Raw genomic sequence first — 16,117 nt, 5'->3', positions numbered from 1 at the left:
CCCAGCTGGTTAAACCAACCTCCCTGCATGATTTGCATTAACGCTGCTTTCACTTCCTAAAGACCTTAATGAATTTCTGCCATACATGACCTCTCCTCAGCTGCCAATACACACTTTTTTTCCTTTCCAATCTGCAAGAAGCCTTAAAATAATAGCATTACTGTACTTCCCTAAGTCTGGATTTCTCTACCCCAAAGCAGCTCGGGGAGACTCCGTCACCAAGTGCCACAAGCAGCTCCGCGAACCAGCGCTCAACCTCCGCCTGTTGGAGACTAGTAAAGGCAGATGGCCCAAAAGATAACTGCTAGCTCTGCGTAGAGAGAAGCTAGACACCTTGGGGTCCCAGGATACCCCGAACCCCCCGCGAGGCAGGCCCCTGCGCCCCGCAGCCGGGCTGTCAGCAGAGACAGGAACCGGGGCTCGGCTGCGGCTGCAACGTTTCCTGTTTTACAGAGCAAGAAAAAGAGTGAGAGCAGCAAAATGAGGTGGTTGGCGTGAAGATGACAGTTGGAGCGTGTTCGTGCCTGATAACCCCCGGCTCCTCCACAGCGCTCACAGGGTAGGACGGGACCCCTCGGGCCAGGTAAGTGCCCGCAGCGCTGGGGCTGGCGAGGGGTAGAGGGGCGCAGAGGCTGCCGCGCCCAAGGCAGCAGCACCCACCTTTTTCCCCTCTTTTTTCACCCCGCTTTCAGCCGACAGGATTGACACCAGGAGGTTGTAACATGAACCAGCAAGAAGTATTTTTTTTTTTTTTTTTTTGGTTTCCCTTGAAGCGAGAAGCGCAACAGCTTGGCAAGCAAAGATAAAGGACATGGTTTTTAATTAGAGAGGGTAGTTTGGGGTAACAGAAGGCGGAAATAGAGTATTAGCTTGTCAAGAAGGCCTCAACAGTTTGCTCAGCTTGGGGTGAGTAATGGACTGTGTATTTCTTTAAGCCTTACCTTCCTTTAAAGCACATTTTTTGGTTAACTGAGGCTATTACAACAGCTGCTCTTGGGACAGGCTGGGCAGCCAGAGGCAGTGCAGGTGGGAGCGGGGCTCAGCTATTCCCAACAGGACAAGCTGGATGAGTGGGAAGCGAGCAGGACATCCAAGTCTGGGATTAAACACGCAATTGAACAGTTTCTAAAATTAAGAAAAAATTGGTTGAAAAATGCTTTTCAAGTGCCCTGAAGAGTTTGGAGAAGTTTCACTGCAGATACAAGCTACAGATTTCATACCCAGCTTCAAGGGAGCACGTTGCGGGCTGTTGGCATACGTCCAACCTGCATTTCTCTGCGTGAAGCTGTTGGCCAGACCTTGCCTTGCCTGCCGGGCCAAGGAAAGCACGTGTGCTCCAAAAGGAAAGGGATCCTTATGGTACGGACATGAAAGCTGCACGGGAACAACTTGCTCAGCCTTTTATACCCCTCTAGCTGTAAGCACATCACAATAAGAAACACCTGAATAACGAAATAATTTTGGGACCCTTCAGAAAAATTAAGCTAAAATTAGAGCTGCTTCAGAAACTATTCAAAGAGGAGAATATTCAAATAAAAATGAACAGAAGTGCAGTGCCATGCTTCAGGGGTCTCAAAGCCTCCACCCCCGTGGCGCAGCGCCGGGAGCAGTGCCCTGGCGGTGGGGTTGCAGGCACCTTCCCTGCCCAGAGCAAGAGCTGACGGCCCAAAAGTGCCACTCCCCTTCCAAAGGGAGCCCCTGCAGCGAAGAGGTGCACTAGTGATGAGCTTTGAGTACACCAGAGCCAACACAAGGACAATAAAAAAAAAATTATGGAGCAGATTTTAACGCAGACTAAAAAGCACGGAAGTATTATGTAAATGGGGTTTACTTGTTCCCATTTTTTTTTCCATTAGACTCAACAACTTCCTAATTGCTCGAGACCGAATGAGACCAATGAAGTTTTGGCGGTTTTGTTTGACACTGGAGAATATTTAACCTGAAGTTTGAGACAAAATTCCGCCCCCCTCTTCCTACATTAACATGATTTACTAAATATGAGAAAAGCCCCACAACAGACGCGGCCACAGCAGCTCCCAGGCCGAGACCCCTGGGGCTTGGCACCCGCTGAGAAATGCTCATGGGATTTGCACGGGGGTGACGAGCCTCTTCCCTGCCGATGGGGTAAAGGAAGAAAAGGGGACAGGGCTTTTGCTCAAGGGGAGGAAAGAAGAGGAGCAGTCATGAGAAGTTATTGCTCAGCTTTCTCTTAGACTGATGCAGAGGCAAAGGCCCCGATACACTCAATATGACCAAAGTACAGTAAAACCCAATGCACTGGCAGCTTGCAGCTGTGCAGAGAAGTCCGCAGGAGGGAGGCGGTTTCATATCTGTGCCCTGTCATGCACACAGACAGTGGAGCAGTGCTGAAACGGAGGAGCTCCTCCTTTGGCCAGGCCACAGAAACAGAGGCAGAATTCGTGCCCAAGGCAACCTGGTACCATTGAGAGCCTGTGCCCCCAGTTCTTGAGCACAGCTTAACGATGAATTAATCCCAAATCGCAATGATCAGTCACTGCTCTTGTATTTGCAGTGAAGGAACCCAGGGCTGCAGCCCATAGGGCGGGCAAGCGGAGGTGGGCAAGCAGAGGGTCAAGTGGTACACAGCACCTGACCCAAGAGCTGGGGAGGGAGGGAGCAACCAGGAGAAAAGCACTTTGCAGCTGTGGCCGTCAGAGAGCAGGTGTGCTCAGACCTGCAGGGACTTTGCCAGGCAGTCCATTAAAAAAATGCAACCAACACCACCAAAAAAACCCACCCAACCCCTACAACACTACAAGGCTTCCATTGCTCCAGATCTCTGTCTGCACACAGAAAAGGCAGCTACTACTAAGACATAAAATGCAACTGCTTGAAGAGTAAGTCACACCACAGCACCACTATATTTGGGCCCATCAAAAAAAAAAACAACCCAAAAACAAAAAATCCACACCCGGGCAAAAGAAAAACACACTTAGAAGAAGTTTACTGCAGAAATAGCAGCTATCTCTCTTCCTGGGTTTTATGCTGCCTGAAGAGCTCTAGAAGTATGCACAAAAGAATTTGTTTGAATAACAGATGGATTTTATTTTATTAGGAAAGGAATTCTCTCAGGGGAAGCAGTGGAAGCATCATTGCTTGGTAATGAGGCCAACTTCATGAGGTTGTGTTAACTGTTGGAAATTCTGTTCTCAGCACCCCCTGGGTCAGCAGCCACCCGAGGGATGAGCAGGCGCAGTGTGGTGTGTTTTACACACAAGTTCACAGACAACAGATTTCTCCAGGAGCATCACTTGTATCCACTGCATGAGACTCCAGGATCAGTGTCCAATACTGCACATTCACTTAATCTTAGAAATAACTAGTTTTCACTCAGGTCGCATCTTTTCCCTTGGTTTCATCAGGGCAGAGGACCCCAGAGCAAAAGAGGGGGCGTCTCAGACCAGTAGATCTGCACCCAACATGATCAGCCAGCCTGAGAAGGCACGGCTGCAGCACAGGCGCCCGAGCGAGAGCTACGATGAGAAGTGCGAGCGGCGGCATGAGTTGCGGGAGACCCTGCGACGGCGAAACAATGTGACAACCTGCCGGCGCCTCGGGAGGGGAGTGGAGGAGCCGTTGCAGAGTCCTCGGGAAAAGGAATTCCTGAGAAGGAGAAACCTGGCAAGCGATGCTGGAAAGACACTGCTGGGACGCGAGCCTAAAGCATGCATCCCACTGGACCCCTCCTCACAGGTGGAGTCAAGACCACCCGACCTGCTCCAGGTAACGCCCGCCCCCGGAGCACAGCTCACTGCTCTGCCTGCTCCAGCTAGCACCCACTAAAGCATCCACAACCTGCCCAACGATCGCAACAGCATTGGGATCCAAATCACAGTACGGCCACTAAGTGAGAATGCACAAACAAAAACGTGCATTTCCTTATAAACCGCAGAGCTGGGAACAGGTAAATGCTGTCACCTCACCCCCAGCGTACTCCTCTCCTGTTTTCCAAACCCTGAACCAGACAAGAGATTTTCTGCCGTTTCTCCAAGTACAGCCCCACATCCTAGCCACTAGACTACAGTTTTGCACTTACACAAATTATTTTTACCCTTGAAAACTAAGCTCTAAACAACTGGCTTCCCTCCATCACCTTTGCTGTTAGCAGGAGGGGTGCAGGAATTTGGCAACTCCCTGGTCCTCATTACCTACCCTGTGCTGCACAGCTAACACAGTACCCCAGAGGGCTCACCGCCTTGAGTATCACCTATAGAATGATGCAGTGCAAAACACCCCAACCCGAGAGCCAAACAGATTTCCTTCCAAATTGGTATCCCCATGCAAAACAAACAGTTTTCCCGGTACATTGCAAGTTCATCCTAGAGGCTTCACAAACCTACGTGAGCAGGGATGGTGGAACGCGAGATGACTTAACACAGGCACACCCTCAAGCTCCCTTCGCAGCACAGGAGCGTGCACAGCAATTACCTGCCTCCTGCTGCCGCTTGGTTCACCGGGTTTAATCACCCGCTAGACAGCAGGAATCTGGAACAAGCATTTACATGCACACGGCCCATGCACGGCACCTTCCCCTGTTTGGTTTTGCAGAGGTAGCAAGGGGCAAGAGGCTGGGGGGCATGCAGAGGGGCGAGGGGGTGAGCACTCTGCTCCCCAGCCCTGGGGGGAAGCGCTGCAGAACAGGTACCTCTGCTCCAAGGAGGCCAAACAGTTAGCAGAGACCTGACCAGGGACCCAGCCCACTGCCACCATGAGTCCTCAACTTTTCCAAAAACAGCTCAAGACACTTTGAGGAGGTTCCTTGTCCTGTTCTGGGGTGTGTGTGCCCCACCCCCACAGAAGCCAGCAGGTTTCCTCCACTTCCCCACAGAGCTCTAGAGCTGCTGCAGCAAAAGCAGCAGGTCCTCGTGGATTTGCCATGGTTTCTTGGCATCTCCTGGATGTTTTTCACCCACAGGTCACTGCAGGTACAAAGCCTGGCCCAGCCACAGCCCCTTCCCCTCCATTCCTCTCCAGAATGGGCTGTGAGATGCTGACTCGCGCTGCCCTCTTGTTCCAGCACCCATGGAGCTGCCCCACGTTCCTTCCTGCACACCCCCCGCTCAGCCTCAGTGTCCCCCTCGGCATTTCGGCAGAAGCTGTCCCCAGGCAAGGTGCCTCCATGAACACCCAAGGTAGGTGAGGGATGCTCGGGTTTCCCGGCACAGCAGCAGCTGCCACGTTTCCCTCCCACCTCTAAGCCTCCATCGAGCTGGTGGCTCCCCCCTAACACGAGCTCCCCTGTCAGCAGCCCCACACCTGTGCTAAGCTTCACCATCCTGGTTGGAGTTTCCCTTGCAGACTGCAGGTGTTAAGACTATTTTCCCTGTGGAGGAATAAACAAGCCCAGCTCACAGCTCAGCCACCAGTGCTGCTGAGCAATGCTTTGCCCTACAACTTCCCTGTAAGCGCCCCAGACTATTCAGGGGTCTGGGGGCTAGCTTCAGTCAGCAGGGTTACTTAACTTCTCCTTCTCTGTCCATCTGAGCAGGACTCTGCCTCTTGTCCCTATTGCGCTACATTACTGGGCACTGTTTAAAGAACTGCTCTCCATCCTAGATGCAATGCCGTCTGAGAGCAGAGACACCCAAACAGAAGAACATCACGGCCCCTCAGACAGGGCAGGGATCATTCACATCCTTTCGCTCTGCTTTCACAGGAACCCAGACCCTCACAAACCCAGGCGCAGGAGTGAAAGACTCAAGCCAGCAGACAGAGTAAGCCGGTCCTCCCCCAGCTCCCTGGGCTGTGAATTCAGATACCGCAGGGCAGCAGCCCCCGATGCCCAAACGCGCTTCACCCCAGCACCGGCTTTGGCTGGGCAAACACCTGCACTCTGCTGGGGCTGGGGGCGAGCAGCTGGTGTCCAGAGCCATGGACTGCTGCAGACCCCTGCATCCCCGTACTTCAGTAACACAAGTTTTTATTTTATTTTTTTTTAGTTGTGGAATAGCAGTTTTAAATAAGGTAAGCAAAATACAGATAACAACTAACCTTGAACTCCTGCAAATGAAATCAGTTTCTAAAATTTCTGACTGGGACACTGACTCGTGCTAAATTTCTATAGTTTCAAAAATAATGACACTGCTCCCATAGGAGAAAAAGGCACTCCTGTCCCATGGATATCAACTGTTCTCGTTCAGTCCCTGCCCTGATTTGATACACTGCGTGGCAAAGATGCCATAACCCCAATGCTGTACGCTGCTGCAGAAAATATTTTTGCTTCCCTGGACAAAGCAAACGAATGCCCAGCAGGCTCTGCTCCTCCACCCAGACACAGCCTGTCAACTTCAGCTGTACTTCAAAATATTTGGATTTTGTAGCCAGCTCATAAAATGTTTCTAAACTGAAACAACCCGATCCTTTTCCAACATTTGCCCTTTCCCTTTCAGGAAATCATGCAGCTGTCCAACTACCTGAAGGTAGGTACCAAATATGTGAAGTACCCGCTGGGAAAGCAGGTCTTGGGCAAGCACAGCAATACCTTGTTTTTAATTATTATTAACCAAATGGGTGTTACACACCAGATTTCAATGTGGCCAAGAAAACCTACAGATAAGCCACCGAATTCAAAGACCTGCCCGAAACCCCCCGAGTGGCCCAAGCCCTGGGCCCGAGCCGGAGGGGAGCAGAGGGTCCCCGCCAGCCCCGGGGGTCCCCGCTGACCAGCTCTCTCTTCCCCACAGGAGGCCCTGCACCGCGAGCTGCTGCTCAAGCAGAAGATGGTAATTTTGCAGGAGCTTTTCTCCACGCTGCTGCAAGCATCAGAAAAATCCTGGCAGGTACCAGAGAGCTGCAGGAGGCAATTCCTGCTGGTGCTGGGGGGGAGGTTTTGCCTCGATGGGAGGGGGCTTGTGTGCAGAAGCAGGAGCACCCCACATGTCTCCCCTCCTCGCTCTATCTCTGCCCGGCTTCGGTGCCTCTACAGGCATGGAAACGTTACAGGTTTCAAACGCAACGTTGTCACCTCACAGGGAAGGCACCACGCAGAACCGTTCCCCACAAGTAGCTGTTTGCTCTGCCTCTTTCCTTGCTATCGCCTTTCCTTTTAGGGAGGGTTGAATATAAACTCAGAAGTTAGGGGGTCACTTTGCTTGAAGTTTTCCCTTTTGTGCCCTAAAAATAGTTACAAAAGTACTTTGCTTTCAGATCAACAGGAAATGTAAAACCTGTTTCTCCTGTAAGGTTTGGGTTGTTTATACTCGCCTTTCCCACTTGTTCTTAAATAAAGAACAGAAGCATGTAAGTGGAAGCAAATAATCAGAATAAACCCAAACAACCATCTTCCACCAAGTTTTCTTTCCTAGTCAAAACAAGTTTCAAGTATCTTGAACCAATTTATTTTTTTCTTCCCCCCCCCCCCCCCCCCCCCGCCCCTAAAAATTTTAGGTGCACCAAACCGGTGCACCCAAGTACTGGATGGGGGAAAAGCCAGACGGTTTCTTAACCTGAGAACACAACAGCTAACCCACCCGCCCAGCACACACAGCTCCTGCCAAGCTGCCAGCCACCAGTGTGCTCCTCGCTGGGATGCGCAGGGACATCCTCCGAACACACCACTGCCCCTGTCCCTTTCAGAGATGGGTCCTGGGCCCCAAACACAGGTCGAGGGACTCAGTACCACGATGCTCTCGCACGCCTGCTTAGCCTTAAGTGCACTGTGGAATCATGGCCCTTCATCAACCTGTCTCCCTGCAGCTCAAAGAAAATCCTCTGGGCAGTGTTGAACAAGGACCAAGGGAAAAATTTTTTGTTATCAGGGGGTAAAATTAAGGTGATGCATTTTATGCAATATATATAGTGTTTTACAAAGGATTATTAAATCAAATATTAATTTAAATTTCATTGTGCCATTAAAAAAGCAGTTTGAAAGTTCTGTTGGGGCAGAAAAGCAAATGATTGGGTGAGATAGTACAAAAAACTTGTGTTAGATGTTCTGTGGTTAGAAACTTCCGCCTTCGCTTGCTTCTTCAAATATAATATGAGCAGGAAAAAACACCCTGACACACTCTGCAGGAAGTAGCCATGAAACCTCAGATTAGAAACAGGTGGGTGCACTTTGCTTCTTGCTATCTCTGCTGCAGAAGAGAGACTTTGCTGCTGCATCTTGCATTCAGCCTTTTGGCAGACTAAAAATTAACTTGCCGCTGGCAATGGAGACAACAGGGCAAGCAAGGCAGCTGCTGTCTGCTCGGAGGGAGTCTCCTGGTAGCTGCGGGCAGGGGCAAGGGGCTGCTCCAGGAGGTGCTGGCAAGGGGAGGTATGGACAGGTCCTATACCTTAACCCTGTGCTGTGGAAACTGAGGCTTGGTTGCCCACTTGCAGGCTGAGGCAAGATGCTGAATGTTTGTTGCAGCAGCTTTTTAATCCTTTCTAATATTTTGGGTTTTAAAGAAATGCTATTGCACACATGTGAATGCTACAGCAGTAGCTCCTTAAACAGCCCCAGAGTCATTTTTGAGGCACCGCTTGTGTTCATGGGTGCTTCTGTCTTGATGGAGCAAGTGAATACTCCGCAGGAGGACAGGGGTGTCATTAAACTGAAGGGATAAAGCATTCAGTTCCTCCCCCCTCCCATGGTTTTAATTTTGGGTTAGGGAGACCTTCCTACTACAGGTCTGTACCTTAAATCCCCCATCTGTGGTAAAATTTGCTTAGTTGATTCAAAAAGGCAGCTTCAAGTTGATTCAAGAAGGAAGCTAAGTAAGTCTCGATTATAATTAAGAAGAGAACAGCTTGAAATTAATTACTCTTAATACAGAAGAAAATCGCTACTTTAATATATTATTCTTCCCCTCCTGACCTCTGAAGCTGAGCCTGACTTTTGGGAGTCCCTCGCAGCTCTGTAAAGTTTAAGCTCTTTGTCTTTTCCAGTGCTTCGCTACTAGTTCTTTTTCTAGCGCCAACATTGTGTTTGGGCAAGCTGGAAGCCTTCCAGAAACAGCATTGATTGTTACTGCTTTAAACCAACTATTTAATATGATTAAGGGAAGGAGTATCAGAGAATTCACTGATCACAGAACAACCAAAACACTACGGCCGTCAGCCAAAACCAATTTAAAATACTTACATGGCACTTAAATGACAGCAGTAGAGAAACGCAGAAGAGTTTGGGAGAGGTTTTGGAGCTGCCCATTCAGGTAACTCTGACTCTCTGAAGGAGAGGGCTGCACAGGATTCAAACACTGTATTTGCAAGAGTGGGCGTATTTTTGAGCACATTAGCCCTAATCCCTTTCTCCGCCTTGCTTTAAATCGGTGTCTTTGTGCGCTCCAGTGAGGCTCAGTGCAGGGATCCCCAGGTAGCGTTCAAACTGTCACCAGAGCCACTGCAAAGAGAGGAAAAGCTGCCACCATCTGATAGTGGTGGCTGGCAGAGGGGTTTTTGCTGTTGTTTTGGTTGGTTGGTTTGGGGTTGGTTTGTTTGTTTGTTTTGGGTTTGGTTTTTTGTGGTTTTGTGGGGGTTTCTGTCTGGGGGGGTTGTGTGTGTGTTTTGGGTTTTTTTTATTTATTTATTTTGTTTGGGGTGGGGGGTGTTTGGGTTTTTGGGGGGTTTTTAAGCCACCCCTTTCACGTAGGTAATCTTCAATATAAGCGCTTGATCGAGATTTGCTCATAACTTTACTGGTCAGAAGCATAATTTCTTATCCCCTCCCACATATACACACACATGCAGTCACCCCTCACTGCCATGCTGTTCTGCTAACAGCCCTAACAGACAGCTTATGCCATTTAGAGAAATCTTTACACTATATGTTTTTGCCAATTTATAAGCTGCATCTCCATGAAAGGAGTTTGCCAGCACATTTCTGCTCTGAAGCGTAGGAAGGGCCCAGTGCTCTGTCACCTTGTACTTTGCACAGTCATTTACATCTGTGCACAACAGCCGTAACACCACCGCCATCCAACGTGAACCTTTGCAGGCAGCAGAATAAATTACACTGCAGAGGAAAAACTAGGCATAATATTTCATGTATGAAAATACTTCTCAAAATTCCACCTACTCTAAGAGGACAGAGCCTTTAGTTCTTTGTACCAACAACTGAACTGGGAAGATTTGGTCTTTGGGAATCTAAACTTCTGTGCAAATGTAAACAGTGCTAAGACGCCAGAGAATCTGGTTTTGCTTGGGTCTAACAGCCATTCCTGCAGCATCAAGGGGTTGTTTTCACAGGCTTGACTTCAAACAGCAGTAAGCTGAGATGATACCAGCGTTCTCAGTACTGGTGGTGGAAAAACAGCCTACATGAACTCTTTGCTAGAAATTTTATCTGAATTTGCATGCAGTTTGGTTTCACAAAACCCAAGAAGCCTGACTAACACCGAGAGGAGATTATAATAAGGAAAATGAATCATCGCTGTTGTCCTCTATCCCCCTGCCCAACTGCTAGATGTTGCAATGCAGACCCAACCTATTTCCTAAGGGAACCAGCAAGACAAGACCTCAGCACCAGCTGGAGCTTTAGGCAAGGAGCGCTGCAGGGAGGAACCACCAGCCAGGGAAGAGGGCTGCACATGGGGACAGGTGGCAGCTAGGCTTCTGCCAGACCTGTCCAGACGAACCTGAAATCCCCTTGCTCTTAACTTCCCATCTCACTGCACATACCTGCACCCAGCAACCAGTAGAACTGCCTCAGGAGAATTTTTTAATGCATAGAAGTTTTACTTTCCCCATATCCCATTTATTCTGAGATGGTGAAGGCTTATTTGAGCTCTGAACATTGAAAAGACTTTGACCACACTATTACAGATGGAGTGAGAAAGGGAATCAAAACCGCAAGCTAACAAAATATTGGGGTCTTATTGTATAGTTCATGATTCCACATATCAATTCAATTGTGTTTTTTCCCCAGGGTCAGCTGAATGAAGATAAACTAAAGTGTAAACTAAGGGCGCTTGAAAATCAGCTGCAGGCTTGCACCCAGGTAATGTCTGATTGACTGAGAAACAAACATGGGAGAATAAAGGCACCAAAATGAAATACCAAACCATGTAATTAGGTTGGGTCTCAGTTTCTAGAGCAATCTGATTAGATATGGATCTGAAAACGATTTTTCCTCTTTGCTGAAGCAATGCTATACAGCAAATCAGCAATAGCATTTACACACTCTGGATTTGCTAATCTTCAAATTTAGCAGGATTAGGAATACATCAGATGAGACCCTTCAAGTACTTTAATGCTTCCTTTCAAGAGTTACTCAAAGGAGTGTGTGAAGAAGATCTTGATAGAGATGGAGGACCAGAAGCAGACCTACGAGCAGAAGGCAAAAGAGGCTCTTCAGAAGATGCTGGAGGACAAACTCCAAACAGAGCAGCAGCTGCAAAACTCTCAGGTAAGCAACATGTTTTACACCTGGCTTTGCTTTAAACGAGTCCCAGCAGTGACAAAGAGCCCCCACATTTCAGGGAAAGGCAAGGACTAGCTTGTTATTAGCAACTAAGATGCAAAAATACCATTTTTTAGCTACTGAGCAAAGTCCAAAGCAGTTTAGTGATAACCTGGGCTCATTTTGTGAGCCACGCATCAGGTTATAAAAACAGCGCACAACTGGGGAAATACACTGTTGTTTGGCAGTTTTAACAGTAATCCCTTCTCCTCCACCATCCCTTTGGCCCATCCTCTGCACTGCACACACAGAGGGAGTGACAAGCCACACACAGACATCCGGGGACAAGGTCTCCAGAGGCGCCTCTTCTGGAGATGCTCTTTTATATGAAAATGGATGTTCCCCAAGAGGTAGCAATTTGCTTTGACCTACAGGATAACTGGTATTTTTAGAAAAACAAGTAAATCTTATCCCAGATACTACCAGGCTTCTAAATCCTCCTGGCAGCACAGGAGCTCAGCCCCACAGCAAAGCCTCTGCCCACATTCGCTCTGGCCATCAGATGGCATCAGCCCCACGCGGGTTATCGTGGCCCTGGTGCACAGGCAGCGATGCCCCGGCCCCGAGGATGTCTTTCAGGGCAGTCTGGCACGGTGCCACTCGGCCGTGGGTCACAGCCCACCCGAGGGTCCTTGCCTTCTTCCCTAGAGAAGCCTGGCAGCGACGAGAGAGGACCTTGCCTTCTGGAAGGAGCACTACACTACGCTCAAAGCCGAAATGACCAAGGCGCACACCGAGCTGGAAAACAGCTTCCACGTTTTGCAAAGCGAGCTGCAGGTACGCCAGTTCCCCGCAGGAACAGCACCCACAGGAGCTCACATTTTCCCATTTGCAAAGTAGGGAAGCCCCCAGGTTGAGATCACTAGATCATAAGTCCCTCTTGACCAAGCACAACTCGGTTCTCAGCTCGTGGCCACCTTTCCTTGCCGGACAGCTGGCTGGCCCACGGGCTGCCCAGGGCTGGGCTGATGCTGGGGCCCTTCTCGCCCCCAGCGAGCGGCCACGCAGAAGGAGCAGCTCCAGCAAGCTCTGCGCAGCCTGCAGAGTGAGCACACCGCGCTCCGCCAGCAAGCCAGCACCCTGCGGGAGGACAACCACCTCAAGGCCGAGCACATCAGCACCATTGAAGGTACTGTCTGCTGGGGATGGTGGGGGGCTCCATTCTCCAGACCAACAGAGTATATAACGAAATTACTCTTAAAATCCTGGTGCAAAGCCAAGCACACACACACAGGCAGAAGGCTTCCTCTCTCTGAATGTACTGCACACCTCATCTTGCCAAGCAAGCTTCTGGTTTCCAAAGGGTTCCTAAAGTTGTTTCTAACTAGATTCGAGGACTTCAAAAAAGTCAAGTGACTCTTCTGGAAGAAAGGATGGAATGGGAGACCTCAAAAAACAAAAAAATCAAAGAGGAGTCCTCAGCTTTGATGAGGACTTTTGCATCCTTATCAGACCCATCAAACCCAGCAATGCAAGCCCACTGGTGCCCCTTACTGTCTGAGGGGCTGCTGCATGGTGCTAGGGATTACCAGCTTGTAAGTATCTGCTAATAGCTCCCAAAGCACCAATTCAGATAAAGGCAAGGAAACTCACACATACTTCACATGGCTATTTGAAAACACAAGGAAAAGTAAATGGGTGGTAGTTCTGTTTTCATAACAGGCCTCACACAAGCAGCTTTAAAATAAGCCATATATTAATAGAATGTAAGGCACACTAGAAACAGCTGCCAAAGCTGGAAAGGCAATTAACAGCTAAAAAAAATTTTAAAAATCACATCCCTTCCGAGAGGAAAGTTCAGTAATATCCACTCCATTTTACACACATAGAGAAGGGGAAAGCTGCCATCCTTGCATAGAGATACACAGAGATTTACACCAGCCTTGATTTTCCTTCCATTTCAGATAAATTGCAAAAAGAACAAAATCAGAAGGTAATGCTAGAGGCAACAATCAGCCACTTGCACGGTAAGTAACACAAAAGATGTGCAGAGTAAGAGGCCTGCATTAGCGATGCGGAGGATAACAAGCAGCTTTTTGCATTCACAGACTTGATAGAGAACCAGAGGAAGGAACAGAAGACCCTGGAGGCGGCGGTGCAAAGGAAAGGTCAGCACACTTTGTAACTCCCACCTAGCACTCCTCTCACTGGCCACAGGAACATTAGACCTGACTCTAGAAGAAGTCTGCATTGGTTTAGAATAAAGGATTATTTTAAAGCTGCACAAAGCAAGTTACTAGATTTTGCTAGTTAACATTAAAATGTAAGTGTATTTATGATGCAAACACTTTAAAAAAATAAATCGATTTAATTGCAAATTCTACTTCAGTGGCTACACCCGGTTTTTTTCCAAACAAAATACATTCCAGTTTATAACTGCAATTACAGCTGTACTTGGGGGGGGGTAAGTAATAAAAGGCATTTTAACTCTCCCTTCCCTCCATTTCTGGCAACTGCTTAGAAATATTGTTCTGAAGATGATTAACTTGCAGCTACAGCAGAGCCAGAACTGTGATAATTAACTCTGCTCCTGTGTCCTCTGCTGCGTGCATAGCACACAAATGTTATCTTTAAACTGCGCTGGGTAAACAAGATCTAAAGCAAACTCAAAGCCTGGACCTGTTTCTCATCAGAAGCCTGACTCTTTTCTAGACCAGGTTTTCACCACGCAGACCCCACCTCTCACTCCTGCCAAGGAAAAAACAGACACTCTATTAGAGCAGCCAGAGGAGGAGGGAGAAGAAAGTCTGACGGATGAGATGCAGAAAAGGACATCCCAGCTTACAGCAAAGGAGAACGAGGTGAGGAAGTCACTGAATCACAGTGGGACTGAGTTACCTGCCAGGGAGCGAGCTGCTGGTGCAAGTGCTCCAGCAGCAGCACAACACATCACGCAAAAGCTCCTGGAAGTAACCTAAGCTTGCTATCTCCTGTAAGGATTCTCTCTGCTGAATTTTTATCCTGGTACCAGCCTTACCTAAACCCCTAACGTAGCATCTCCATGCGAGGGGAGGGCACCAGTAGCCTGGCACCCGGGGCCATGCCAGTAGGGCCCTCCCCATACAAACCCATTTCTGCTCTCACAGACAGAAGTCAACAGTCTCACGGAGAAAAAGCTAAAGCCACGCTTTTAAGAGCTGAAACCCTGAGCCCAAAGGAAGGAGAGGAGGAAAACAAAAGCCTTGCAAATAACAGGAAGGGACTACTAACAAAAGTAACGCCCTTCCAACTGGGCTGCAAAAAATTCAAGGCTTTCAGACCTCATACATGTTCTTTCCCATCTAACCATGCCTTCAGCCAACCAACAGCCCCACAGTTCTTAGAGCACTACTCAGCAAGGATTTACAAAAAAGGATTTATAACTTACTTTAGCCGAGCTTAGAGCCACATGGGAGAAGAGCTTGTCCTACTAACCCGTGCCAGTGAGTGCACCACCTACATCAAGCATCACCCAGTATCACCTGCGGAAGGGATTTTGTAAAGCACAATCACAGCAAAAGGGAACAGCTGGGTGTGGGGCAGCTGCCCCCGCGTTGGCCCTTGCCGCCTCCTTCCACAGCTGCTGCTCATGCACGAGGAAGGCAGCAGGGTCTCATGCTGCACGGCCCTTCAGGATAAAAGGTGCTCCCTGGGTTTTGTTGTGCAGCACAATGAAGGCATCTGTCCCGTGTCTTGGAGTGTTTAAAGGACTCTGCAATTGCTCTCACAGTTGGTGAAATGCATATTGAATTTCAGAATAAGAGGTAAACCCTGCCATGAGTTTGCACTCCACATCTTCTTCCTGACCTGCATGCTTCTATAGTCATAAAAATAATTATTGCTTCTTTCTCCCATGTGATGTGGAAGGTGGCAACTAAGCCAAGCAGGTCATGGGATGGTAACAGACCAGGCATTGCCTTTGTCACCACGTTCCCAGTAACACTGAGTTCTGCTCTGTCCCCTGTAGGTACATACGGGCATACAGGTAGCAGAAGCAAAAATCCCCTGTCGCTGCAGCACCCATGCGCAGGTGAAGCGCTGCAGCTGCTGCGGGAGTCCCGCCAGTCTCGGTGTGTACAAAAGCGAGGGGATCCCTCCTGCTAACGGACCCTTGCTGTGCTTGCAGTGCGCAGAGCTGCGCTCCGAGCTGGAGGCCCTGAGCGAGGAGTACCGCTCCTGCCTGACCAGGCTGCGCCAGTGCCGGGATGAGCTCAACCGCTTCCAGAGCAAGCAGGGAAAGGTGGGAGGCGTTCCTCACCCCAGCTCTCAGTACTTTCAGACCGGGGCTGCGGATCGGTCTGGGGAAAATTCCCATTTATTTGTGCAGTGTGGAAAGTTGAATGACATGTTTGCTTGGGATGAGAAGTTTCCTCTTCCCACTAATTTCCTAGTAACACTTGCTGCTTCTTGCAGAGACAGCACGGTCACTGGATCCCTCTCCTGGTGGCAATGATAGCAATGGCTATAGCCACCTTCCTCGCAAGTTACAGACCATGAAGTACCTTCTCAACGACTGACTTCACTGCAGGAACTGACTTCTGCTTCACCAACAGCAACGTGCCCTCGCTGCAGCGCACACTCTGCTGTTTTGTAGTTACATGTTTGGTTCATGTCCTGACCTGGTCTCACTCCAGACAAACCCCTGCGGCTCCAATAAAAGCTGGGAGATCACCCCTTCCCTTGGCTGCCTTAGTTACTTGGCTCCAGTTGAAGGTTGCGCTGCCAGTCCCTGTG

At 49.1% G+C, this 16,117-nt stretch overlaps 1 protein-coding gene across 5 annotated transcripts; it reads left to right on the top strand.

Moving 5' to 3' along the window:
* Window positions 1-13: 13 nt before the first annotated feature.
* Window positions 14-16,054, top strand: TRAF3IP3 (TRAF3 interacting protein 3). Of its 5 annotated transcripts, XM_040616605.1 has the most exons (17): window positions 14-583; window positions 693-906; window positions 3,384-3,744; window positions 5,039-5,153; window positions 5,678-5,735; window positions 5,961-5,985; window positions 6,411-6,440; window positions 6,705-6,800; window positions 10,871-10,942; window positions 11,210-11,350; window positions 12,053-12,181; window positions 12,398-12,533; window positions 13,309-13,371; window positions 13,453-13,512; window positions 14,057-14,205; window positions 15,351-15,623; window positions 15,797-16,054. In XM_040616605.1, exons 3-17 carry the CDS (start codon window positions 3,442-3,444, stop codon window positions 15,878-15,880), a joined length of 1,734 nt encoding a protein of 577 aa, XP_040472539.1. In that variant the 5' UTR covers window positions 14-583; window positions 693-906; window positions 3,384-3,441; the 3' UTR covers window positions 15,881-16,054. The 5 variants fall into 5 exon arrangements, with proteins under 5 accessions (XP_040472539.1, XP_040472538.1, XP_040472537.1 ...); XM_040616604.1 differs by lacking the exon at window positions 693-906; XM_040616603.1 differs by lacking the exons at window positions 14-583; window positions 693-906 and adding an exon at window positions 2,616-2,858.
* Window positions 16,055-16,117: the final 63 nt, after the last annotated feature.

This window comes from Falco naumanni, chromosome 17, assembly GCF_017639655.2.
Source record: "Falco naumanni isolate bFalNau1 chromosome 17, bFalNau1.pat, whole genome shotgun sequence".
In the NCBI taxonomy this organism is placed as follows: domain Eukaryota; kingdom Metazoa; phylum Chordata; class Aves; order Falconiformes; family Falconidae; genus Falco; species Falco naumanni.
This window is presented reverse-complemented; position numbering and strand designations above follow the sequence as displayed.

Coding starts and splice junctions, on each gene's coding strand:
- TRAF3IP3 (XM_040616603.1), top strand. Junction 3,745..5,038: donor GACCACCCGACCTGCTCCAG/GTAACGCCCGCC, acceptor CTCTTGTTCCAG/CACCCATGGAGCTGCCCCAC. Junction 6,801..10,870: donor CATCAGAAAAATCCTGGCAG/GTACCAGAGAGC, acceptor TTTTTTCCCCAG/GGTCAGCTGAATGAAGATAA.